At 36.6% G+C, this 27,243-nt stretch overlaps 2 protein-coding genes across 2 annotated transcripts; one reads left to right on the forward strand and one right to left on the reverse strand.

Moving 5' to 3' along the window:
* The first annotated feature begins 1,437 nt into the window (after positions 1-1,437).
* On the forward strand, positions 1,438-19,927 carry LOC141705041 (uncharacterized). Its single transcript, XM_074508113.1, has 3 exons — positions 1,438-1,557; positions 1,639-2,173; positions 19,908-19,927. The coding sequence occupies exons 1-3, from the start codon at positions 1,534-1,536 to the stop codon at positions 19,925-19,927; spliced, it is 579 nt and encodes a 192-aa protein (XP_074364214.1). The 5' UTR covers positions 1,438-1,533.
* A 48-nt stretch (positions 19,928-19,975) lies between these two features.
* LOC141705042 (serine/threonine-protein phosphatase 7 long form homolog) lies at positions 19,976-21,689 on the reverse strand. Its single transcript, XM_074508114.1, has 3 exons — positions 21,154-21,689; positions 20,674-20,731; positions 19,976-20,068 (listed from the first exon to the last, which is right to left on the reverse strand). The coding sequence occupies exons 1-3, from the start codon at positions 21,687-21,689 to the stop codon at positions 19,976-19,978; spliced, it is 687 nt and encodes a 228-aa protein (XP_074364215.1).
* Positions 21,690-27,243: the final 5,554 nt, after the last annotated feature.

Below are 27,243 nucleotides of genomic sequence, written 5' to 3' on the forward strand. Positions count from 1 at the left end.
TTCTGGGATTTATCCTTTATTTCTGGATTTTTTCCCTAATTTTCTGGGATTTATCCTTAATTTCTGGATTTTTTCCCTAATTTCTGGGATTTTTCCCTAATTTTCTGGGATTTATCCTTAATTTCTGGATTTTTTCCCTAATTTCTGGGATTTATCCTTTATTTTCTGGATTTATACATTTTTCAGAAATTATTTTAAGGAATTTCCTTATTTTTTTGTAATTTTCCAGGATTTTTTCTTCCTTTTCTTTTTTCTCTTTTTTCTCCCCCTTTTTTTTTTATACAATTTTCGACTAGGAATCCATTCGACCAGGATCCTGGTCGAATTAGCCCCTGCTGTGCCTTGGTCGAAGGATTTTCGAGGAGGATGCTTTCGGTCAGGAGTCCTGGTCGAATTTCGGCCAGGACTTTTTTTTTTTTTCGACTAGGATTTTCGTCCCTTTCGGTCAGGATTCTTGCTTTTTGACCGAATTAAGCTACTCTTGCTGCCCAGGTCGACAGAATTTTGACCTCAATGATTTCGACCAGGAATCTTTCGTGTTTCTTGGTCGAATGGGTCTAATTTTAGTCGAATTAAGCCTTCTTTTCAACCCTGATCGACAGGATCTCGACCTCAGGGGCTTCGATCAGGATTTCTCTATATTTTCTGGTCGAATTGATCCTGGTCCTGGTCGAATTAAGGCCTTTATTTACCCTGATCGACTTGATTTCGAGCTCAAGCCATTCGACCAGGACTTCTTTGTGTTTTCTGGTCGAACAGGTCAAGAACATATGCATGTATATAAATTTTTGTACATACTTGGATTTAGGCCCCTTATGCTGGGCTAAAACTTGGGCCCATTTTAACTGGGCTTATTCTCTTACTGGGCTTCACAGGCCTTTCAATTGGGCCTCTAATTCTGGGCTTTTAATTTGGGCCAACGTTTTGGGTTCAGGCCAAAAAAATTTTTTTTTTATCTTAGCTGGACTTCTTTTCCACCCCTAAAACCATTTGGGCCTCTTTCAACACTTGGGCCCTTAACTGGGCTTTTGTTTTCTAAACCCAAACTCCAAATTACTCTAGGATTGTTTCTGGATTCTTCCAGAATCTTAAAAAAAACTCAAGTTTTCTTTCTTGAATTTTCCAAAGCTTTCCTGATGCTTCCAGAACCTTCTTTTTTTTGGGCCTGAATGGGCTTTTCTAGGCCCAATTTCCTTCTTTTCCTCCTATATAAAGGTGGGGGGGGGGTGTGCTCTCACTCACACTCTTCACTCTTCACTTCATTTATTTCTAAAACTCTCCAATCTTTCTCCTCTTTCAACTTTCCTCCCTTAGCTTCCAGCCTTCTTTTCCAGTCTTTACTAAATGGCTGACAAGAGTTCTGAGAGGGCGGCCAAGATAGCCACAGGCGCCTTTCAGCCTCTCTGGGGATTCCGCCGAGGGGACACCGTAGTTGGTTCCACGAAACATGCTTGGGATTGGTCTTACCATAGCGTGACTCCCAAGGATTTTACTGATGTGGTGGCCACCCCTGATCTTGAGAGGATTAAGCTCATGGGAGCTCAGTCTCTGGCTTCGGTATGCCTTCTCTTTTTTGAACTTATTTTTCATTCTTGTAGCATTTTCTTGCCTTATACTTTGTTAATTGCTTTGTTCCAGTCTAACGCCTACTTTCAAGGCGCTGTGAGGCAAGCCGAATCGTGGAAGCGGGCTTCTGATAAGGCCGATAATGCCCTCAGGAGGCAACAGAAGAAGTATGCTACCCTGGAGAAGAAGCTCAAGCGCAAAGAGGAAGAACTCGGAGAGTCTAACGCCGAGCTGGTGGTACTTCGGGCGGAGAAGGATAAAGCTATAGACAACTATCTGGACTCGGAGGAGTTTGCCCAATCCATGAGGATTAGGGATGATTCAGTCTTTCCCGGGTTTTTTAGGACTGGTTGGGACACGGCCCTTGGGACCGTGAACGAGGCTTGTCCTGATATTAACCCGGCGGACTACATCTGCCCTGATGACGAGGCTTTGCTACAGAGGTTTCGTACCCGAGTAGTTGTCTCGGACCATGTTCCTCAGGATCCACTCCTTCCTCCTCCCGAGTCTTCTTCCAGACCTGCTGAGGACGAAAGCCCTTCCTCCTCCTCCGAGACGACAGAGACATCCAGCGAGAGTGGAGAGGATGATAATATGGATGCCGAGGGTACTTCAGCTCCTTAGAGCTTTTTCAGCCCTGCGTGGCTTTCTGTTTTTTATCCTATTTTCGAGACTTTATTTATCGAATTTTTGTAATATCTATCAGATCTATTTCATTTATCACCTTCTATGCTTGCATCCATGCATTTGACTTTTATTTGTTAGGCCACAAACATACTTTGAAGAACTCATGAATTTCGTAAAATTGTCTGGGATTCGTCCCTTACACAAGTAATAATAAACTTCGTAATAAAACTAAAACATATAAATCCTAAGCAAGCAAAGCTTCAAGGTGCTTTTCAACCTACTCGCCATCCTGACGAGTGAGAATCGTATCCGGCTGCCCTACACATAGTAAACCTTCAGGTTTTGTGCATGCCAAGTTCTCGGGACTTCAAATCCATCCATAGTCTCTAGCTTGTAGGTTCCTCTACCTTGAACACTCTTGACTCTGTACGGCCCTTCCCAATTCGGGGCAAGCTTCCCTTTTTGTCCTACACCAGATGCCTCTATTTTTCTCAAGACTAGATCTCCTTGTTTAAAAAATCTCTCTTTAACCCTTAGGTTGTAATAGAATGAAGCCTTTTTCTGATATTCTACTATCTTGGCGTGTGCCTCATCTCGCACTTCATCAATTAGATCCAGGGCTAACCTCTGCCCTTCCTCATTTTTTACAGCATTGAAAGTCTGAATCCTTGGAGAGGAATGCGATATCTCCACAGGAACTACTGCTTCTGCCCCATATGCCAACATGAAAGGAGTTGCTCCTGTCGTGACTCTACAGGTAGTCCTATAGGCCCATAATATTGGAAGTATCTCATCCACCCAATTATTTCTTGACTTCTCGATCCTCTTTTTTAGTCCATCCAGGATTATCCGATTTGCTACCTCTGCTTGCCCATTGGCTTGCGGGTGAGCCACAGAGGTGAATCGTAACTCAATTTCATTTTCTTCACAATACTTCTTGAATTCCTCATTGTTGAATTGTGTTCCATTGTCAGTGACGAGGATACGGGGAATTCCATATCGGCACATAATGTTTTCCCACAGGAATTGTGCAACCTGCTTAGTTGTGATTTTGGCCAAGGGTTTGGCTTCAATCCACTTGGTGAAATAATCAATGGCTACAATCAGAAATTTCCTTTGTGCCGTGGCCATAGGAAAAGGCCCTAGAATATCCATCCCCCACATGGCAAAGGGAATAGGCGAGTTGATAGAGGTCAGCATCTCGGGGGGTTGTCTAACAACTGGTGCATGCTTCTGACAGCGATCACACTTCTTCACATATTCTTTGGCATCAGCCATCATTTCTGGCCAATAGAAGCCTAAACGAGTTATCTTATGAGCCAAGGCCCTGCCCCCCAAGTGTTGTCCATAAATACCTTCATGCACTTCTTCAAGAGCCAAGCGTGCCTCATCGGGCCTGAGACACCTCAAGTAGGGAACCACGAAAGAACTTTTGTAAAGAATCCCATCTATCAAAGAGTACCTTAGTGCCCGAACAGTTAACTTCCGTGCTTCAGTTGCATCACTTGGCAACCAACCGGTCTGAATGTGAGCCTTGATGGGATCAATCCATGACGTCCCCAAGCCTATGGGAGCCAGCAGCTTAACATCTATGCTTCGTGTCTTCAAAACACGGAAGTACACACTTCCTGAACTTTCTTCAATCTCAGACGAAGCGAACTTTGATAGCGCATCTGCCTTAACATTTTCTTTCCTTGGAATGTGTTCAACATGGCATTCATTAAATTGGGTCATCACAGCCCTTACTAGGCGAACATACTTAGCCATCATATCATCCCTTGCCTCAAATTCTCCCTTTACCTGGGATATGATCAACTTCGAGTCTCCACGGACCTTTAAGTTTTTGACTCTAAGTGTCCCAGCTAGACCAAGGCCAGCAATCAGGGCTTCATACTCTGCCTCATTGTTTGTGGTTGGGAAGTCTAGCTTCATGGCATACTCAATTAAGAATCCATCAGGGCTTTGCAAAACCAACCCTGCTCCACTGGTGTAACACCCCCAGATCTGGGGTCGGGGATCCGGGTCGTCACGGTCTTTCTTTCCACAATATCACTTCACTTAATTAATAATAAATAACCTTATGCTGTGACCCCACACTAACACACACCACAACCCGTTATAGTCTCAGAGATGAAATTTAAATAAGTACAAGTCTTTGAATCCACAATTTAAAAGTTATTACAACCCAAAATGATTACTTGATAAATTTACAGTTAATTGCCATTATCTGCCACAAGTTATAATTATACATAATTGATTCTCAAAAGTATATGGTCTGATCTACAATAGATCTACCTCTGCAGCTATAGCAGCTACAACATCAACGGGAAGACGCGGGACGCTTCCCACGCGCTTGCGCTGGGTCTGCTGGAGTCTGGCCATCTTTCCTAACTGTTGTTGTGTGATGAAGAAATAAAGCAAGGGTGAGCAGCAAGCCCACCAAAATAATATGTATAATGATTTACAATATATGAGCCTTCTCATAGTACTCATGAAAGTCTTGGTCAAAAGAAATGAACCAAGTTTGATATCTTAATGCGATGAAGTCGCAAAATATTCAGTATATATACATATATACTTTTCAAAATATTGGAAGTCCTCTTCCATGCATAATACACAGAGAGTTCCAGTGTATAACTGTATAAAAATACCGTTGCAAGGTGATCTCATATATCTAACCTTGTCTCAACGTTTTTCTGAAAATCTTTGTCATACATAAGATAATCATTTACTAGATATAAGTTAAAAAAATGAAGTTACAAGATACTCCAATATACTTTATATCCACATACTACTTGAACTACCACCGCTCAAGTTATAATCAGTTTCAAAGTTCATCACCCAGATGAGACTACAAGATAAGACTTGAATAGATTCAATCTTTGAAATATCATTATAAATAATGAAGTTACGAGATACTTCATTAAGTCCTGATATATATATATCCATATATATATATATATCTCATACATTTCCTGAAAATCTCTGTCATGTAAAGTATGAACAGAGTTATAATATCCAATGAATTTTGGAAAGGAAAAGAATTTTGGCATAAACCAGATATCTTGCTGATCAGGCAAAGATACCAATAAGTAACCTTTTCTACTAGTAGATGGATGAATCCCCCACCGGTCATCACCCTGGCCACATAAGGACCTTGTGCTGGACCGCCACCCGGCCTCTTACGCGTTGATGGACTGCCACCCAGCCACTTACACATTCATAGATCGTACCCCGGCCTGTCGCTTATGCCGACTCAATCAGATGGACTTACTTCCCGAACAGTGGGCAAGTAATCAAATTGTTTTCTCAAAACAGCAACCATGTTGCGAATATAAAATACACCACAGAGCCGGATCCCCAAGATTTTGAGCGAATATTCAAGTCTCCTTCGAAAGGAAGATCTTAAATCGGAAAACGAGTTTTGGGATCCGCTCTAACTTTTAAAATCATTTTGAAGACTCGAAAACATTTTTAAGAATATTTGGAGTAAAGCTGATTTAATGAAATAAATCAGTCCCGATATATTAGAAAATATCTGAATATTATTATTTAAATAATATTCCCATAAAGAATAATCTTTATAAAAATAATTGAAGTAGAAGTTTTAAAACTTATACTTGAAACGAGTATTAAATAACCAAAGATACACTTATATGAAAGTATTATCTTTATTTGAATAATCGAAAATAAGTTTGATTATTAACACCTTATTCTTTAATAAAATAAAGAATATATTTCAGCAAATAATCGGAGTCATAGATCCTCAAATGAATATTCAAATAATATTCATTAAATAATATAAACAGAGTCATAAGCACTCGAATGAATATTCAAATAATATTCAATAAATAATATAAAAGAGTCATAAGCCCTCGAATGAATATTCAAATAATATTCAAATAATAAAATAAAAGGAGTCATAAGTCCTCGAATGAATATTCGAAATAATATTCATTAAATAAAATAAAGTTATCGAATAAACCTTATTCGATTAATAGTTTTGAAAACTATAACCATATATATATAAATATATATATATATATATAAAATCTACTCGGGATCCTCGACTCCCGGTTTTAGAAAATGTTTTCACCTTTGGGTCCCTATACTAAGGGTATATGCAAGTTACCGCTATTCTCTAGCATAGGTATTATCAACTGAACCAACAGATATATATGGCAAGAATACGAAACAGGCATGCATATATATACTATATCAGCATGCTTCAATATATCGCAACATTTGCTAATTAACCAACATGCATCTATCGCAAGATAATGCATATACATATATTCATCACGACAACAGTATAACGGGTAGAAAACTTGCCTGAGCGACTGGGGTTACGAATGGCTCGGGACGAGTCTGGTAACCTATAAACAACAAGTAAGTTGGAATTAAACCAAAGTCACTTGTAAATCTATACTCTAACCAACTCAGACTCTAACGCTCGTTTTGCGCTTACTGATTTGCTTAAGTCACCCGGGTACCCTCGGCTCCACCATTTTTAATAATTTAACCTTTACGAGTTTTAAGGCGATTCCTTCGCGAGTGTCTTACCAACTGCCTAACACAGTTACCATAAATGTTTCATGCATTAATTAACCCATTTTGGTCTTTAACCTATGTTTCAAAGTAAGGCGAGGGGAAAAGTTTCGTTCGCGAAATGCCGTTACTTGAAACGGTCGTTTCTCCTAAACCGTGCATCGGAATCGAACGAACTACATATCAAAACGAAGCTCGTAACATGAGCTATCTAAACATGGCAGTGGTAATAATCTAGCAGGGGGTTCTCGGGTCCTAATGCTATGCGCAAAAACAGTCCAAAGAAAATCGGACGTTACGATGGCTATGTTTACGCGATTACCAATGTTTAAACTACTCCAATTAACCACCAACCAACTCATAACCATCAATACAACAAAAATTCACCTAAACCATACCACATCAGTCCATAATCTCCAAGGTTTTCAACTCAAACAACCACAATCAAGACCTATGAACTATAATCAAGCTTCAATTACCAAAACACTTCCAAATCAAACCAAACTACTAATAATCACAATCCATGCTTCTCATTTCACAACACCAACCATTAAACTTACTAACAAATAAAGTAAAGGCTAGGGTTTGAAGTTTATACCTTCCTTGGGAGGTGTTAAGTTGCTAGGAAGCCTTAGGGAGCCTCCTACAAGCTTGATCTTTCCAAAGAAATCAAGAACACAAAGTTAGGCTTTGAAGTTTCTAAAAGTCCGATTTAAAGAACTGTAAAAATGAGGGTCTTACCATGATTATTTGGACGAGACTTGTGAACAAGAGTTGTAGGCCATCTCAATATCTTTCCAATGAGCTATAGAACACAATATTTGAGTGAGAAATGAAGGAGATACAGCAGTTTTAGTGTTCTGGTTCTGTTTTGGCCGAGAGCATGAAGAACAATGCCTTGGTTTCTTTTTGATTTTGATGAAAAATGATTTTGCTTGGCTTGGTTGGCTTGTTTTTGTGTTTGATTTAGTTAATTACCTAGTTGCCCTTGAATTTGTGTGGTTAAAAAGCCACCACACCTTCTTCCTTCCCATGTCATGCTTGTGTCACCTTGCACATGTCATAATGCTCCCACTTGTCCACACCTTGTGGTTTAATGATGTCACAGTCCCTGGCTTCTTGTACAAGCTTGTCTCTTGGTCACTTATTTGTTTTACGGTTCGCTTATCTTTCGTTCTCGTTTATCGTTTGAGGGATCATACCCGGGATCTTATTACTTAGGTTCCCTTAACCTTTCTCAATATATTGTATTCCTTTTATGATCCTCTCTTATAATCCTTTAATTTAAATCCTTTTTATCCTGTTACCTTTTTCTCAAATCTTTCCGTATCTAGTGTATTTCCGGGAAAAATCAAAGTGTTCGGATTTGGATTCTGACGATCTTTACATACACTTATATCCCATATAAAGTACTAATAAAATCTCAGAATATCCATATCAGAACCCCTACATAGTGTGGCATGAAAAGTTTTCTCATTCAGCAAAAACACTATTCATAAGGGTTTCAAAAATTTCCCAAAAATTGGGGTTATTACAGTCTCCCCTCCTTAAAAGGATTCCGTCCCGGAATCAGATAGAAAGTGAATAGGGATACTCTCTTAGCATTGCACTTTCTAACTCTCGAGTAAATTTTCCCACATTGTGGTTCTACCATCAAACTCTTACTAGTTTGATAACCCTTCTCCTAAGCACTCGTTCCTTTTTACTCTATACCCTTCCTGGTTGCTCCATATAGGTTACGTCTGGTTGCATGTCTATGCGCTCATATACCCCTATTTGTCTGGCATCCGAATTACACTTTCTTAACATTGATACGTGGAACACGTTATGAACTTGCTACAGGTTTGGGGGTAGGGCTTGCTCATATGCTAACTTCCCAAACGTCTTAATATATCCAAGGGTCCAACAAATTGTAAACTTAGCTTTCCTTTCTTTCCGAACCTCATCAATCCTTTTCAAGGGTTTCCAAGGGGATACCTATAACATTACTAGGCCCCCTATTTCATACTCTTTGTCCTTTTTTGAGTCAAATCAGCATACCTCTTATGTCCATCTTGGGTTACTACCAGCCGTCCTCTGATTAGATCTATTATATCCCTGGTCCTTTGGACTACTGCGGGTCCGAGCATCTTGCGCTCTACAACTTCATCCTAACATAAGGGAGATCGACATTATCTTCCCTCAAGGATCTCATAAGGTGACACCTCGATAATGACATATGATCTATTTTCGTGATATAACTAAATCCGCGTTAAGTGATCATTCCAAATTCTTTCAAGTCTATTGCACAGACTCTCATTATAGCGTTCTAGCATTAGAGCTTTTGCTTCTCAATACCCATTCTTTTCTAGTTCATAATCGCTACTAACCTTCCAGTTCCTAATATTATACTAGTTATACTTTTGCTCGTTAGCGTTCTATAACCTTTTAATGACCACGTACAACCTTAGTATCACGAATGTGTTTCCATTCCGCATACTACCACTACTTTATTACTCCTTTTTCAGTTGTTTCTATTTTCCAAAATTTGATCAATCAAATAGAAGTAAAGGAATTTGTTGAGAGATCACTATGATCATGAACACTTGTTATATCGCATAGTTAGTACAGAAGGTGGCCAGCCTTTAGTACTTGACAAGCAATTAAACAATAGCTGGTATCCTACTCGGCTTCTATCACACAGATAGATAGTCATTCGGCAATACCTCCCCTTCTGGAAGGGTTGTTCTTCTCAGCTTACATGAAATGAAAAGAAGAGAAAAGAACTGAACTGAAGAGAATTGTATATTATGAAAAAAAATTATACTGCACAAAATATCTGGCTTGGAATCTACCTCTGAACTATAGAGGTTTGTCATAGGAGAACAAAACATATACGTATTTATATCAGCATCAAGCATTATAGCCTCGTATTTCCACTGCCTAAATATTTTCGCTATCCCGTCCATCATTCTATGGACCCATGCTCTTCCTCGAGCTTATACATAATCACCTTTGAAACTCCCTCGACATCGAGAATCGAATCTGGGATCTCATTCTATACCTCATCGTTACTAGAATCCATTTCTATACCGCAACCTTCTTCGTATGGGTAATACTACTCTTTATCGATAAGAAGGAATAAATATATCATAGGTAGATAATTGACTTAATTAGTCTATCAATGATAACTTATACACCACCACGACCCGATTAGTGGTACTTACTCTCAACATCCATTCCAATACAACTCTCACGGTTGTAAGTAATCAGCTCATTACTCTCAAATCATTCCTACATTACTATGGCCCACCGTTGACCTACTGTAGTCATTCGTTTTCCATGAAGTTTTAATAGCTAACCTATACGGAGTCCATTCATATCATATCGAATTCTTCTAAGGAGGTAACATGATCACCGTTCTTGATTCATGAAGAACACTCCTGATCCTGACGTACATTCATGACGTGAAGCAGATAAAATTGCAGAAGAGTTTCAATCAAAGCAACGATAGCAGGTTAATACCATTCTTAATCATATGCCTTAAATAGAAGACTTAACTCAAAGGTTCGTCTAGTCCTTTTGGAAACTATGGTCCTGGCTTATCCCAAGATAGGACCTCCTAAGATAGATAGCCCGTTCATGGCGATTACACGAATTAAACTTTTACCAACTACTATTATGGTTGGGTATTGCACAGTCATCAGAAGGAATGTCAATCTTCCAAACCATAATACAACCTTCACAGTTTTAACCATCATCACTGTATTCCTCTGGCACAAGCGCCTATAATTATCCTCTTACCTTTAAAGTGTCGGCCACCTCTTTGGCCTTTCCTGATATTAAAATTTCCTTATAGTCAATGTCATTTTAACCACCTCCAAATAAATTTTCTACCTTATTTCAATCACTGCTTTTGTGAAGATGTATTCCTTAAAATTTGATGAGTAAAAAAAAAATATCACCATTTTTCCATAAGTTATTGCCTCAGTCGTTAGAGGTTAATCACTGTCACGACTGACTCTCAATCATACTTAGAACATCTTTTATCTTAAGTCTTAATTGCCCTGAATAATTTCGACCTTTACTGGTTCGATCCATACTTTCTCGTGGTTTAACACGTGCCCCACTTGGCATCATTATAATTATGTCATATTTCCTTTATCAACATTTTTATTCTTGAGAATTTCGAATATTTCCTTTCTCCTTGTAAAACCTCTAAGGTTATCCTTCAATCGTTCCTCCTGTATTCCCTATATACAGGGCATATCAAAATACCATTTACTGATACTAGAACCATTGTCTATATACTTCTGAAAAATTTCTCCACTGATCCTTAAAGGTTATTATTACCTTAATCCTTTCCAATTCATACTGTCAAAACTCATACTATCCCTATTAAGGGTGAAATGCCAACCTTTATGCATTCCCCTAGGATTCGTTTTAAGTTACCGATGTTCTATCCTTAATTCTACCTTTAAAAAGGTACAAGCATCCTTCCATGGATAAATAAAGTCATATATCCCTGATAAGGGTATCTTATTCAATCATTTCCACCTCGATAGTCTATACCGAATTTCACAATAGCATCCTTATTCAAGTTAGGGTCAATCCACATGGCCTCCAAAAGATAAAAATGGTTATCCGCTTTTCTTTCCTGATTTGGTAATGATCACATGGATAATCTGGAAGATATTGGTCGTGTTCAACGTGAACTTCTTCTTAATAAATCCTTATTTACTTTTGTTGTTTATCTCAACAGTCATCTCAATGTTGGGATATCTTTCATACCTGGCGTCTCCCTTCCTGGGTATCATACCACCGGTCTTACACTTCACATTCTTGAAGGTCACTTCCTTCATCCAATTTTCCTAATTTCTTACTTCCTTGTCTCCTCAGTCTATCCGCGTCTCACTATTTATCCTTCGACTATCTCAATGTTTCCTCGAATCCTCCCAACTTAAAGGGGATAAAATATATGCATCTCTTATGCCTTCACCCATCAATTTTAACTCATGGTGAATCACCCTCATCCTGACGAATGCATATTTATCTATTTCTATTGCTACGAGTCTTTAGGGTTTCCTCATACCCAATTCCCTTATCATTCCTCAAACTCTGTTGCCTTTATATTCCTTTCTCTTATCGTTATTTCATGAACCAACACAACATAAGCATTGATTTCAAACATCCCGTCATTCTGGATTCGTGTCTTCAGAACGAATCTTGATAACTTTTACAACTTAGATTCATAATTCATCATACTCGTCTGCCTTTGTTCTGGCTCTAAAGCTTTTACACTATTCCATAACCTTGGGAATTACTTTCCCGAAAACAATTGGCTGAACTTTAATCAGTTTATTATAATCTCTTGGTCCGTGCCTTCCTTGGCCTTTCACCAGCGGGTGGTCTCTCTCTTGGGAGGGTAAGTGATAAAAACAGTCTTTTGTGATTCGTCAATCATTTAGAATCTCAAATGATTCCTATATTTCCTTTAGCCAGGCTCTTGCCTCGACTGGGCCAGCTTGTTCCTGGGAACTCTAAGAGCTTAGCGACTTAGAGGTTCTGAAAGAATTTCACACCACATTGTTTCCTCAAGGTGGTGGTTGGGAATAAAATATAAGTTCTGTTTAGATAAGTTCATGAATTTCCGTATAGGAGTACCGTCTCGGGTCTCCTTATCTCGCTCGACTTTTGCTTTCTTAGTCTAAATATTTCTTCCTACTCCCCATAATTGGAGTCATCTTTTAATTTAAAACCTTCATTTTCCACTTTATTATATTCCGGGTTCTTTATATCTTAATTGCAACCTCCCTGACTATCACGTTCAGGGTTTGCTCTAAATCTTATTCCTCAAACTAGCTTTCATCTAAGATCCCATCTTTAAGCTCTTGAACATTTGGAACCCAAATTCTGTAGGAATACCTCATTATTCCCTTCTCATCTTTCTCGGTATTAACCTCTTATCTATTTGTTGGCTCTCTGCCTTCATTCATAACTTTTTCTGGCACAATATGATCTTTTCCAATAATTCGGGCTGTATTGCAATCTCAAACAGCTTTTTGGTACCGGCTCCGGTTACCTTCACTTCTATTTCCATTTTCTCAAATCTCTTATAAACTCTCCAAAAGACATTATCATCTTGAGTCTCTCCTTTTTACTAAGGGCATCAGCCACCATATTGGCTTTCCCCGAATGATAAAGAATCTCCCAATCATTATTCTTGATTAGCTCTAACTGCCTCCTCTGGCATATGTTGAGCTCTTTCTACGTGAAAATGTACTAGAGCACTTATGGCTTAGGTAATTCTCGCACTTCTCTCCATACAAGTAGTGCCTCCAATCTTTAGGGTAAAACTATTGCCACGAGCCTAAGCTCATGAGCGGGGATATCGAATTTTATATTACCTTAATTGTCTTGACATGTACGCGATTACCTTACCGTGCTGCATAAGCACGCACCCTAAGCACTTATGCGAAGCGTCACTACACTTCACAAAATCTCTTTTTCCATCTGGCAACGCCAGCATAAGGGCCATCACCAACCTCTGCTTCAGTTCTTGAAAGCTGTTCTCGCATTTCTCTGTCCATTCGAACTTCTCAGTCTTACGAGTAAGCCGCGTTAAAGGGGCTACTATCTTTACAACTTGAACGAACCTCCGGTAGTGACCGGCCAATCCTACCTCTGGTAGTCGACCAAACCATGGTCATCAATTCATCAGTGGTCCTTTATCCAATCCTGTCAGGATCCTCCATGGGATCCTCCTCAACAACTATCCCTTCTAGGACAACATCCTCAACCGCTAAATCCTCAATATCAACATCATCCGGTCCTGCATTAGGACACTCTATCGGATCCACAATCCGATCTCCAATTAGTAATAAAATATCATCGCGATGTTGCTCTTCAACCTCAGGGTTCGGAGTCCCGCTACCATATACGATAACGAACTACGCTCCTATCACGATATTTATAAGGGTTCCCATAAGGGTTTTAACTGTCAGTACTACGTTAGGTAGCCCGACTATGAACTTGGCAAGAGTTCTTATTATCTTAGTGAACTTATTATCTTAACGTCCCATCATCTCTGAGGTTTATAACGCTTAGCTCTGATACCATTTCTGTAACACCCCCAGATCCGGGGTCGGGGATCCGGGTCGTCACGGTCTTTCTTTCCACAATATCACTTCACTTAATTAATAATAAATAACCTTATGCTGTGACCCCACACTAACACACACCACAACCCGTTATAGTCTCAGAGATGAAATTTAAATAAGTACAAGTCTTTGAATCCACAATTTAAAAGTTATTACAACCCAAAATGATTACTTGATAAATTTACAGTTAATTGCCATTATCTGCCACAAGTTATAATTATACATAATTGATTCTCAAAAGTAGATGGTCTGATCTACAATAGATCTACCTCTGCAGCTATAGCAGCTACAACATCAACGGGAAGACGCGGGACGCTTCCCACGCGCTTGCGCTGGGTCTGCTGGAGTCTGGCCATCTTTCCTAACTGTTGTTGTGTGATGAAAGAAGAAAGCAAGGGTGAGCAGCAAGCCCATCAAAATAATATGTATAATGATTTACAATATATGAGCCTACTCATAATACTCATGAAAGTCTTGGTCAAAAGAAATGAACCAAGTTGATAACTTAATGCGATGAAGTCGCAAAATATTCAGTATATATACATATATACTTTTCAAAATATTGGAAGTCCTCTTCCATGCATAATATACACAAAGTCCTAGTGTGTAACTGTATGAAAAAATATCGTTGCAAGGTGATCTCATATATCTAACCTTGTCTCAACGTTTTTCTGAAAATCTTTGTCATACATAAGACAATTATTAATTAGATATAAGTTTAAAAGATGAGGTTACCAAATACCCCAATATACTTATATCTTTCCCAATACTACTTGAACTACCACCGTTCAAGTTATAATCAGTTTCAAAAGTTCATCACATAGATGAGACTACAAGACAAGATTTGAATAGATTCAATCTTTGAAATATTATTGAATGAAATAAAGTTACGAGATACTTTATTTAGTCCCGATATATATATATATCCACATATATATATATCTCTTAAACATTTCCTGGAACCTCTGTTATGTAAAGTATGAACAGAGTTTGAAACATCCAATGAATTTTGGAAAGGAAAAGAATTTTGGCATAAACCAGATATCTTGCTGATCAGGCAAAGATACCAATAAGTAACCTTTTCTACTGTAGATGGATGAATTCCTCACCGGTCATCACCCTGGCCGCATTAGGACCTCGCGCTAGACCGTTACCCGGCCCCTCACGCGTTGATGGACTGCCACCCAGCCACTTACACATTCATAGACCGTACCCCGGCCTGTCGCTTATGCCGACTCAATTAGATGGGCTTACTTCCCGAACGTTGGGCAAGTAATCAATTCATTTACCAAAACTGCAACCTCGTTGCGAATATAAAATACACCACAGAGCCGGATTCCCCAGGTTTTGAGCGAGTATTTAAATCCCCTTAAAAAGGAAGATCTTAAATATAAAAATGCGTTTTGGGATCCGCTCTGACTTTAAAAATCATTTTGAAGACTCGAAAACACTTTAAAGAGTGTTTGGAGTAAAGCTGATTTAATGAAGTAAATCAGTCCCCAGAATATTTAGAAAATGACTGAATATTATTATTTAAATAATATTCCCATAAAGAATAATCTTTATAAAAATAATTGAAGTAGAAGTATTAAAATTTATACTTGAAACGAGTATTAAATAACCAAAGATATACTTATATGAAAGTATTATCTTTATTTGAATAATCGAAAATAAGTTTGATTATTTACACCTTATTCTTTAATAAAATAAAGAATATATCTCAGCAAATAATCGGAGTCATGGATCCTCAAATGAATATTCAAATAATATTCAATAAATAAAATAAGCTGAGTCATAATACCTCGAATGAATATTATAAATAATATTCATTAAATAAAATAAAGGAGTCATACATCCTCAAATGAATATTCAAATAATATTCAATAAATAATATAAAAGAGTCATAAGCCCTCGAATGAATATTCAAATAATATTCAATAAATAATAAAAGGAGTCATACGCCTTCGAATAATATTCGAAATAATATTCAATAATAAATAAAGTTTAAAGTCATCGAATAAACCTTATTCGATTAATAGTTTGGAAAACTATAACCATATATATATATAAATATATATATATATATATATATATCCATATCCATATATATAAAATCTACTCGGGATCCTCGACTCCCGGTTTTTGAAAATATTTTCACCTTTGGGTCCCTATACTAAGGGTATATGCAAGTTACCGCTATCCTCTAGCATATGTATTATCAACAATTATATATGGAAAGATTACGAAACAGGCATGCATGTATATATACCATATCACATGCTACAATATATCGCAAAAGTTTGCTAAATAACCAATAGGCATTTATCGCAAGATCATGCATATACAAATGTATACATCACAACAACAGTGTATCGGATAGAATACTTGCCTGAGCGACTGGGGGTTACGAATGGCTCGGGACGAGTCTGGTAACCTATAAACAACAAGTAAGTTGGAATTAAACCAAAATCACTTGTAATTCTATACTTTAACTAACTTAGACTCTAACGCTTGTTTTGCGCTCACTGATTTGCTTAAGTCGCTTGGGTACCCTCGGCTCCACCATTTTTAATAATTTAACCTTTACGAGTTTTAAAGCGATTCCTTTGCGAGTGTCTTACCAACTGCCTAACACACTTACCATAAATGTTTCATACATTAATTAACCCTTTTTGGTCTTTAACCTATGTTTCAAAGTAAGGCGAGGGGAAAAGTTTCGTTCGCGAAACGCCGTTACTTGAAACGGTCGTTTCTCCTAAACCGTGCATCGGAATCGAACGAACTACATATCAAAACGAAGCTCGTAACATGAGCTATCTAAACATGGCAGTGGTCATAATCTAGCAGGGGGTTCTCGGGTCCTAATATTATGCACAAAAACAGTCCAAAGAAAATCGGACGTTACGACGGCTATGTTTACGTGATTTCCAATTTTTAAACCATCCACAATCAACCCAAATCAACCTCAAATCCAACATACAACCATCCTCCATCCTTATCACATCATAACCACCCCAACCAATTCAATTTAATCTTTCATACTTATGCTTAAACTTAACTTTAATCATTCTTAAGTTCTTTTAAATCAAAACCACAATAATTACCATTCCATTCACTACCATACCAAATCTCAAACTCTAAATCATAACAACAAGATACAATATCAACCCACTACTCAAAATCACCTTATAATATATATGAACCTAGGGTTTGGAAATGGTATACCTTCCTTGAAGTGGTGGGTTGAGCTAGGAAGCCTTAAGAAGCTTTGAGAAGTCTTAGGAAAGCTTGGATCTTCAAGAAAAACAAGAAAAACTTCAAGTTAAAAACTTGAAAACACTATTCATTGTCTTCTTCTTTGATTAAATGAAGAAGATTGAGAAGGAATTGATGGCTTAAACTCATGATATAGCCCTAACTAAGCATGAAGATGATTAGGGAATTTACTCACCAATTTAGGAAGCTTGGATCTTGAATTTTTGAAAATTCTTGCCTAATGAATAGTAAAAAGCCGAGAGCTTCAAGAACAAAGCCTTGGTTGCTTTTTGATTTTGATGAAAATGATTTTTTTCTTGGCTTGGTTGCTTGGTTTTTGTGCTTGCTTTAGTCAATTACCTTCTTGCCCTTGAATTTGTGTGGTTACAAAGCCACCACACCTCCTTCCTTCCCATGTCATGCTTATGTCACCTTGCACATGTCATAATGCTCCCACTTGTCCACACCTTGTGGTTTGATGATGTCACAGTCCCTGGCTTCTTGTACAAGCTTGTCTCTTGGTCACTTATTTGTTTTACGGTTCGCTTATCTTTCGTTCTCGTTTATCGTTTGAGGGATCATACCCGGGATCTTATTACTTAGGTTCCCTTAACCTTTCTCAATATATTATATTCCTTTTATGATCCTCTCCTATAATCCTTTAATTTAAATCCTTTTTATCCTGTTACCTTATACTCAATTCTCTCCGTATCTTGTGAATTTCCGGGAAAAATCAAAGTGTTCGGATTTGGATTCTGACGATCTTTACATACACTTATATCCCATATAAAGTACTAATAAAATCTCAGAATATCCATATCAGAACCCCTACATAGTGTGGCATGAAAAGTTTTCTCATTCAGCAAAAACACTATTCATAAGGGTTTCAAAAATTTCCCAAAAATTGGGGTTATTACAGGATATGTTTTTACTTTGGGAGGTGGAGCTGTTATATGGAGGAGTGTAAAGCAGAAATGCATTGCAGACTCCACCATGGAGGCCGAGTACGTGGCGGCCTCTGAGGCTGCCAAGGAGGCTGTATGGTTCAAGAACTTCCTTTTGGACTTAGATGTGGTACCTAATTTTCCTAGGAGCTTGACGGTGTATTGTGATAACACCGGTGCTGTGGCAAATTCAAAGGAACCGCGAGACCACAAAGCAGCTAAACATATTGAACGTAAGTATCATCTCATACGAGGAATCGTAAAGCGAGGGGATATAGTTGTGGCTCACATATCATCAGAATACAACCGAGCAGATCCTTTCACAAAGAGCTTGCCAACCAAGGTTTTTGACAAGCATGTGGAAGCGATAGGAGTCAGATGGATGGATACATAGATTTTTATGTAATAGTGGATTAAATAAACACTGATGTACACATAGAATATTTTGAGTATAAGTGGGAGATTGTTAGTGTATACTGAAAATATTTATTTGAAGTATGTACATTTATTTCTGGCCAGTTTATTTGAGAATCATTTGAATGTTTACATGTTGTCTAATATTTTATATTGTGAACAATCTAGTATCAAATGGGATACAGAATATTAGATTGTTAAATACGGTTATATAATATAATAAGGTTCACAGCACAGGTGGTGTTGGACAATCCACTAGTATGGCTGTAGTATTATTTAGATTAGTTTATATTGACTAATAAATAATACTAGTATACTTTGTGTATATTGAACAGGATCAAATTTAGAATTGTTCCCTTAATACTGATTAAGAAGGAGAACTAAGATTCTATGTTATTATTAATGCTTAGATTCTTAATCCGGAAATAGTAATTGACACGTGTATATTATTTACATGCTTTGATTTATATATGAAATAATTCTTTTAATTATATTATTATATTTTGGGTGATGGAATTATATACATGGTGGATATTATTTATTGAAGGAATCCATGTCCTGATAATATTCTGGTTAATGATGTCCCCTTGAAAGCTCAAAAAGATTTAATTATGTGAAACCCTGCAGGTGGAATTTATTCTGGCATAATTAAATAAAGGTTGAGTGGATGATCAAGGATAAAAGATATAAATTAAATAAATTATCAGTAATTTATTTAATTAATGGACATATGATATTTTAAACATGGGGAATTTAATAAACAAATAATATTGGAACCGAATTAATTAAATTACGGTATTAGGAAAGGTAGTGCAAATATTAATTCTTTAGTGGATTGAATTAATATTTAATTACATTGGGCTAGGCTCAAGATTTAATTAGAAGGTCCAACCTAATTATCCATGGTCCCTATTGTAGCCTATATATATTCTTATTCTCTTCTTGTTTGGTATTGTGTGAAAACATATTATAGCCACCAAGGAGCAAGAAGAGAGGATAACTTGAGAAGACGGAGGCCACACTTCGCTCAAGGGAATTTGGGAATATAATAGAAGAGCGTGGAATCAACCATTAACAAGGTAATCCTCTTTTCGTAATCTTTATCGTAAAACGTAGTAACACCCTAAGTCCGTGGTTCCCAACAATTTTCCGCTTCTTGTTCTTCCAATACAGACTGCTGCATTATAGGTTCCAATATAGTCTCTTCACGTACAACTTCTTCCAGTATAGGCTGCTCCACAGCTGGTTGTTGCTATTGTCCGGGTCCTTCAAGTACAGATTGTTGGTTTAGTGAGTACAAAACACTACGTTAAAGAAAGAACTAAACTATAATCTAATCACCCCTACGTGATTACTCTTAATTTATTTCCCAAATAAATAATTAACATAAAAATATAGTACCCACTACTTTTAGGTACTAAATCAAACCTGTGATGGCGGGGTCATAAAATTGTTAGAAGACACTAATCGAAAGCTCGGAATCTAATTGTCAGTATCATATTCATGTGGTGGTGGTGGTTGTTCATCTTGTACTGGTTGTTTCAGTGGTTGCTGCTTCTGTATAGGTTGCTCGTGCTACATTAAAACATACAACAAATCTTTAGGAAAACAATTATATACCTTTTTACAAAAGGGTTGATTAGCATCTTATTTTTAAAACACCAAATTTTTATCATTAAATTTGTCCTAAAAAACTAAATACTCTATATTGTTATTATTCGACTACCAAAATACCAAACTTCTAATTTTGTTGGCTTTTATATTATAATATACCATGGTTTAAAAATCCTATAGTCTACACAAATGAGGGTAATGTCATCACAGATGGTCGTTATAGTACACATCTCCCCTGCCGAGAGCACTAATATAGATATGCATGGTGTCTAGTACAAAAGATAACATAATTCTATCATCTTTTCGTAATGAAAACAATCATACTGGAAACATGTACAAGCCATATGAATTATCAGATCAGACCTGTGCAGGTGGGGTCAGAAAGTCGTTAGATGACAGCAACCGAAAACTAGGAACCCAATTTGATGGTGAGGACTGAACAAGGATAAAATCATGTTGATGTGCTGGTGGGAAATGGAAGTCAGTAGGCGGGTGCAAGTAAAAGTTGGGATGAGAAGATGGTGCTGAAAGGTCGACATTTAGAATCTCTGTCTCGTCATGATCACCTGCATCATCCATGTCACATGTGAAGTAACATCAGCAAATGATTTAGGAACGCACCACCTAAGCAACATAATAACATGTAAATTCAAATTACAATCGACTATAAATAAATCATCTAAAATATGTCAAATAAAGTACACATAATTAAACAAAAAGATGAACAATCACATAATTAATACACATATATCTCTGTGTAGCTAGCTGGGAATAGTAGTTTTAGGAAAGATTCATTGAATGGTGTAAACCAAGCCAGTCTGTGGTTAAGCAGGCTACCTCATAAACATATATATGGAAATGATATAATCATTATTTAGTATACCAGAACATTATGCATAAATATATATTATGCATATATTTAGTTATCTTGACAACAAAGCTTACAGAAATCTGCAGGTAGCTGCTCCAGAGATACAGTTTAACTAACTATTTCTTTATCATTCTGGAATATAATCAAGTAATTAATTAAATAAAAATGAAGGTACCTGAAACCATACGGGCCTGCAATATCACCCCATACATCCAAAGGAGACTTACTTGGGACAGGGGCCAAAGTAGGGAGTCGCGTCCATGCCCACAACTGAACTAATAAAACACATCCTGCCATTTCCTCTACGCCAATCTTGCAGGATTTGCATAACTCCCTGTACAAGTATGCAAGTACACCCGAACCCCATGATAAAGTTGCACAATGATCCAGATTCTGCAGTAGAGGTATAAACATACAATGCACCTGGGAACCCTGGTGATCAGTGAATAATACACCACCAAGCGACTGTTGAAGATATGCCTGAGTATATCGAACTAGTTCACGCTCATCAGCATCATCAGCAAGAACCTTAGGAACAACTGAATCTAGCCAGCTCAACTTTAACCTAGCACCAACCATTGATCGACTCTTAACTGGATCTGGTGATGTTCCAAACATGTTCCTTATAAGGTCCCTCCAACCACCCTCAACGCCCTCAGCATGTGTAGAACCAGTGATCACATTTCCATCTATCCGCAAACCAAGAATCATGCTTACATCCTGCAATGTAATAGTACACTCTCCGGTTGGTAAATGAAAGCTATGTGTTTCCGGCCTCCAACGCTCTACTAAAGCGGTAACAAGGCTCCAATGCAGGAAACTTACAACGAACCCGGGATCTCTGACTGTCCCCACCACCTACATTCCACACATTAGTTGACCTATGTTCTGCCTGCAAATACAAGACGGACGTATCTCTAGGTCACGGCTGAAGCTCAAAATATCTAACAATGTGTCATCCGATACTTATACATATATAGAAAATCCATCAGTTAATGCATAAACATAAATATATCAACAACTTAACTCTTAAAATGCACCCATTATTAAGAAGTAACTTAATTTTGAAAATACAAATACAAACATCGCAACATTATGCGTACGCATTATAATTATAAACTAAGAAGCAGCCATGATATTATTGCTATTATCTAATGTTCTTTGAATCATTTTCACACACAAATACATTCCAACAAGAAAGTTCTTGTTCATCAGATTGAAAATAAACATTCCAACAAGCAAGTTATTGTTCCATCAGATTAAAAATAAGATAATGGAGAAAGTCGTAGTAGTGTACAAATAAGGCTAATGATTGTTGTTGCCATTTGATCGTTCATGAGAGTACTGTTAAGTTTGTTCTTCTAAATATTGCAGGGCACTTGCCTTAGAATGATTCAAGAACTAAGGCAATTATTTGCGTGAAAATGGATGTCTTAATGCTTTAAACCCAAATACACAACAACTGGGATAAAGGTTGAATATATATATCAATCTTTGAAGCTCCTGAATTTTTAGAGATCATCAGTACCGAGATTATAGACCATTGTCATGTACCCTTGTCAGCTGGATTTATTTCTCAAGTTAGCAATAATGTTAACATTATCATTATTTCCGAATCCAATACTAATCACTCCCAATTGCAGGATAAGGCTATTGTCAATTTGCAATAAGCTCGTTTAGTAGCTACTTTACTCTCCTATCTCTCATCCCCCCCTCTCTCTCCATATCTATCTCTCTTATATCTTTCTCTGTCTATGTCATCTCTCTCTCTATATATATATATATTATCTATACATATACATATATATATATCCCCTTCACGCACACACAAACTCAGATTAAGTATATAGAATGATATAACAGATGAATAAAATAAGGAACTAAGGACTAAAGAAGCAACAACACTTACATTAGAATCAACTCTGATATGCATAGTGAACAGCTCCGCAGCTACAATTCAGCAGTATATCGCAAAGAAAAGAGAAGGAATTAGGTTTATAATTTGGAATGATCTGAAATAAGAAGATGGAGGACTAATAAAATTAGGCGGATCCAAATGGGCACGTTATTAACGGGTCGGGTTAATAAATATTACGCATTTGACATAGGCATAATATATTGGTACTTTTGGCCATCTACATTTGAAAGTGTTATTTCCGTAATGAATGATCTAAATAGTGGTAATTATGTCATTTTTTCTATTGTTTTTGGGATTTGTCCCGATTTTAAAAATATTCGAAATTTGATATGAGATCTCACCGGATTTGTTAAAACTACGATAATATATTAAATCGATTTATTTTCCATTTTTCACTAAAAAAAACTAGCTTTTTAAAAAGAATTCTTTTGGATAAGCAATATTCATTGATCAAGATAATAATGTACAAAAATTTTGAATTATTTTAATATTTTGAATTATTCAAATAAAAGTTATATCTATACTATTTAAAGAAAAAGTATATACTGTTCAATAATTTGAAGAAATTAACCGGTTCAACTGATATTTATAAAAAATTATCAAATTGAAAAATATTTATTTTTAGGTGAATAGTATACAATGTTATCAAATTATTATCTGAAGAAATATTAGAGTCGTAATGAAAACGGTTTAAATAACGATATAATAATAATTTTTCCTTTGAATACTTGAAAAAATGAATATCAATAATAAGTCTTTACAACATATAATTTATTTTTATGTTACAACCATGATTGATACTCAGTTGCGTAAAAAAATAGTTATAGATTGTTTGTTAGTGATAATGTAAATACCATATATAAATTATTACAGTTTATTTATTACATAATTTTAATATATGTTTAATTATAAATATATGTTATTTAAGTAATAAATTGCCTCACTAGATATTAAAAATAATTATACATATACATAAATCAGATATTTAGCATGTAAATAATTGAAACCATCATAATTTACTAAGAAATGTAACATACGATAATTTACATGACACACAAACACAAAACTTAATCTTATTTTGTTAACAATATTATAAATAAATAACTACCATTTTTCCATAAATATATACGTTGAATTTCAAAAACTAACATTTTTCATTAAAATCAACTTTTATATTAACAGTTGTTGTGTATATGTTGTGTACTTGATGATTTCATGAATAAAACACCTTGGTAGATTTTACTTAGTAAAAATGTAGCACTCGACGGATAAGGATTATACTCCCGACGGATAACTCATTTTAGTCCCGACAGATGATGACTTATTATCCATCGAGTGAATAGCTTATGTAACAATAAGTTTGTAGCACATTTCTGCATACACCTTTGTATAGATTCTGTAGTAGCATATAAGTCATGTTGACTATAACTAGATATGCAAAATAGGTTGATTAATCGTACATAGATGATGTCTTGTAATTTTGCATAAATGAAATGAAGTCAAGTGCCAAATAGCTACCGACGAATGATTAACAAAGTCATCGACGAATGATCAAATAGCTGTCAACGGATGATCAATATAGCAGTCGACGGATGATCAACAAAGCCATCAACGGATGATCATAAACTCGACGGATGATCATGTACTCAACGGATAAAGAATTCAAATATCTGTTGACAGTGACAACACAGTCACATGCGTCGAGTGTATGCAAATGGAATGTGGTAGCCTATTCAACTGGGTTTTCGAGAACAAAGAAGCATTGTCATTTCCATGCTATTATGAAGATATTCAAAGATGCTGGAATGGAGTAATGAAGTAGCATTGTATTAGACTTGATAGTTTTTGTTTTATTATCCTATCTTATTACTTTGTAATCTTGGTGAAATATAAACTAAGAAGCAGCAATAGAATAATAACTAAGAAACTCAGTTAGAAAGAGAGAAATATTTGTAAGCTGTATTCTTAGCATTTCTCTCATTCTTAGTTGTTATCATTTGTACGCAACTGTGAGCTTTTTGCACACAGAGTTCTCTCGATATACAATATATATCTCTGGTGGAATCATTCAAATCCACCAGAAAGTTTTTAAAGACTCTTGTTTTTAATTACTTGTGTTTTGATTTATTTCAAGTAACTATTCTGAATTCTGCTAATCAATTCACACTTATATATATTTGAGTAAGAACATTTTTATTCAAGAAAAAGTTTCAATAATTCCATTCAACCCCCCTTCTGTAATTCTTGTTACATTTCCTTTTATGGATAAAGATAATTACCATCATTGGAAGGTAAAGATACATCTTCAATTGCTTTCTCAAGATGAGGCCTATATGGACTGCATAGAAAGAGGCCCTCATGTTCCAATGAGAGCTGCAACTTGAAATGAGTCATATGTCCCCAAGCCAAGGCATGAATGGTCTGATCCTGATATTGAACAAGTCAGGAAGGATAAAAAGGCCATGAATATCCTGTTTAATGGATTTGATGGTGATATGTTCGACAACATTATCAACTGCAAAACTGCCAAGGATGTTTGGGATACAATACAGATCATCTGTGATGGCACTGAGCAAGTTAGAGAAAACAAGATGCAACTACTGATTCAGCAATATGAGCATTTTCATAATGAAGAAAGTGAGTCTATCACTGACATTTTCAGTAGATTTCAAAAACTACCAAGTGCTCTAAAGTTGCATGGAAGGGTCTATCAAACAAAAGACTCCAATCTGAAATTCCTTAGATCTCTTCCAAAGGAATGGAAACCAATGACAGTCTCATTAAGAAAACTCACAAGATTATAAGGAGTTTACTTTGGAGAGACTATATGGCATCCTGAAAACTTATGAGCTTGAAATAGAGCAAGATGAGAGGATGGAGAGAGGAAAGAAGAAAGGAGGGTCCATTGCACTAGTTGCTTAGTTAGAGATAGAGAAGGAGATGAAGATGGAAGCTGTTGAGTCAACTTCAAGGGTCTGTGAAAGCAAGGGCAAGGGGCTTTCAGTAGAAAGTGAAGATTCTTTGAGCCAAGATGACATGGAAGACATTGATGAACATTTAGCATTTCTTTCCAGAAGATTTGCCAAGCTCAAGTTCAAAAAGAACTTTGAAGCAGTCAAGCCAAATAGAAACATGGTGGATAAATCAAAATTCAAATGTTTCAAATGTGGCTTGGCAGGGCACTTTTCCAGTGAGTGTAGGAAGTCAGATTCCAGTAAGAAAAAGTTTAAGCCTGTGGATTATAAGAAAAAATACTTTGAGCTGCTCAAACAAAAGGAAAGGGCTTTCATCACACAAGAAAATGACTGGTAGCAGATGGTCTGGATGAAGATGAAGATGTCAGCTATGTCAATTTAGCCCTAATGGCCAAGTCTGATGAAACAAAAACAAGTTCTTCAAGTAATCAGGTAATTACTACAAACCTTGCACATTTAACTAAAGCTGAGTGTAATGATGCTATAAATGACATGTCTACAGAGTTATACATTTGCGTGTTACACTTAAGTCTCTTACAAAAGAAAATGCTAAAATCAAAGAAAATAATTTGTTTTTGAGTGAGAGAAATAATATGCTAGAGTCTCGGTTCATTGATTTTGAAAAAATTAAGAATTGAGTGTAAGATTGCCAAGGAGGAATTAACTGAGTCCTTGAAGAAAGAAGAAATTTTGAAGAAGCAGCTCGAGCGTGAACATGAGGTGATTAAGGCATGGAAACATCTAGAGATGTCCATGCTCAAATTACCAAAGTTCAAGGAATTGAGTCCTTCTGTGATGCAGCCTGGAAAAAGAACAATAAGAAAGTAGAACAAATTTGGTGGATGGAGTGCTAACAGATGTAGACTCGACGGATGATGAGGATCATCCGTCGGATAACAAAAAGGGTTATCCATCGACTGATGAAAATCCTCATCCGTCGGCTGTAAGCAAGCCTATCAGTAAAGCCAAACTTGTTAAGCTGAATGAAAAGTATGGATCTGTTTCCAAGAACTTTGTTTCAGGAGAATCGAGTCAAATTAAGAAAGGGAAAAATGCTAATGTTGGTCACATGACTGTCAAATAGTTAAGTGACAGACTTCAAAGGATTGAGGTGAAAACAGAGGTTAAAAAGAAAAATAATAGAAATGGAAAGTAGGGATTAACAAACACAATAACTACACACCTGATAAATATGCTCCTAGAAAAATCTGTGTCAAGTGTGGTAGTGTAAATCATTTGTCTGTTAATTGCAAATCTGCCATGCCTACTTCCATGTTTGTGCCACCTCACTTCCTAACATGAATGCCATGCCTCCCATGCCTATAAATTCTATGTCAATACAGAATTAAATGCACAGTTTGCTAATATGCCA

This window comes from Apium graveolens, unplaced genomic scaffold, assembly GCF_009905375.1.
Source record: "Apium graveolens cultivar Ventura unplaced genomic scaffold, ASM990537v1 ctg8477, whole genome shotgun sequence".
NCBI classification, from domain to species: Eukaryota; Viridiplantae; Streptophyta; class Magnoliopsida; order Apiales; family Apiaceae; genus Apium; species Apium graveolens.

Excerpts from the sequence above, each read along its gene's own strand:
- LOC141705042 (XM_074508114.1), bottom strand. The coding sequence starts at position 21,689 with ATGATTCTTGGTTTGCGGATAGATGGAAATGTGATCACTGGTTCTACA. Across the intron at positions 20,732-21,153 it reads GCAGGCCCGTATGGTTTCAG|GTGGTGCGTTCCTAAATCAT; the intron begins GTACCTTCATTT and ends TATGTTGCTTAG. Across the intron at positions 20,069-20,673 it reads ATGTGACATGGATGATGCAG|CACGAGCAACCTATACAGAA; the intron begins GTGATCATGACG and ends GTTTTAATGTAG.
- LOC141705041 (XM_074508113.1), top strand. The coding sequence starts at position 1,534 with ATGGGAGCTCAGTCTCTGGCTTCG. Across the intron at positions 1,558-1,638 it reads GAGCTCAGTCTCTGGCTTCG|TCTAACGCCTACTTTCAAGG; the intron begins GTATGCCTTCTC and ends GCTTTGTTCCAG. Across the intron at positions 2,174-19,907 it reads TGATAATATGGATGCCGAGG|GTACTAAATCAAACCTGTGA; the intron begins GTACTTCAGCTC and ends CACTACTTTTAG.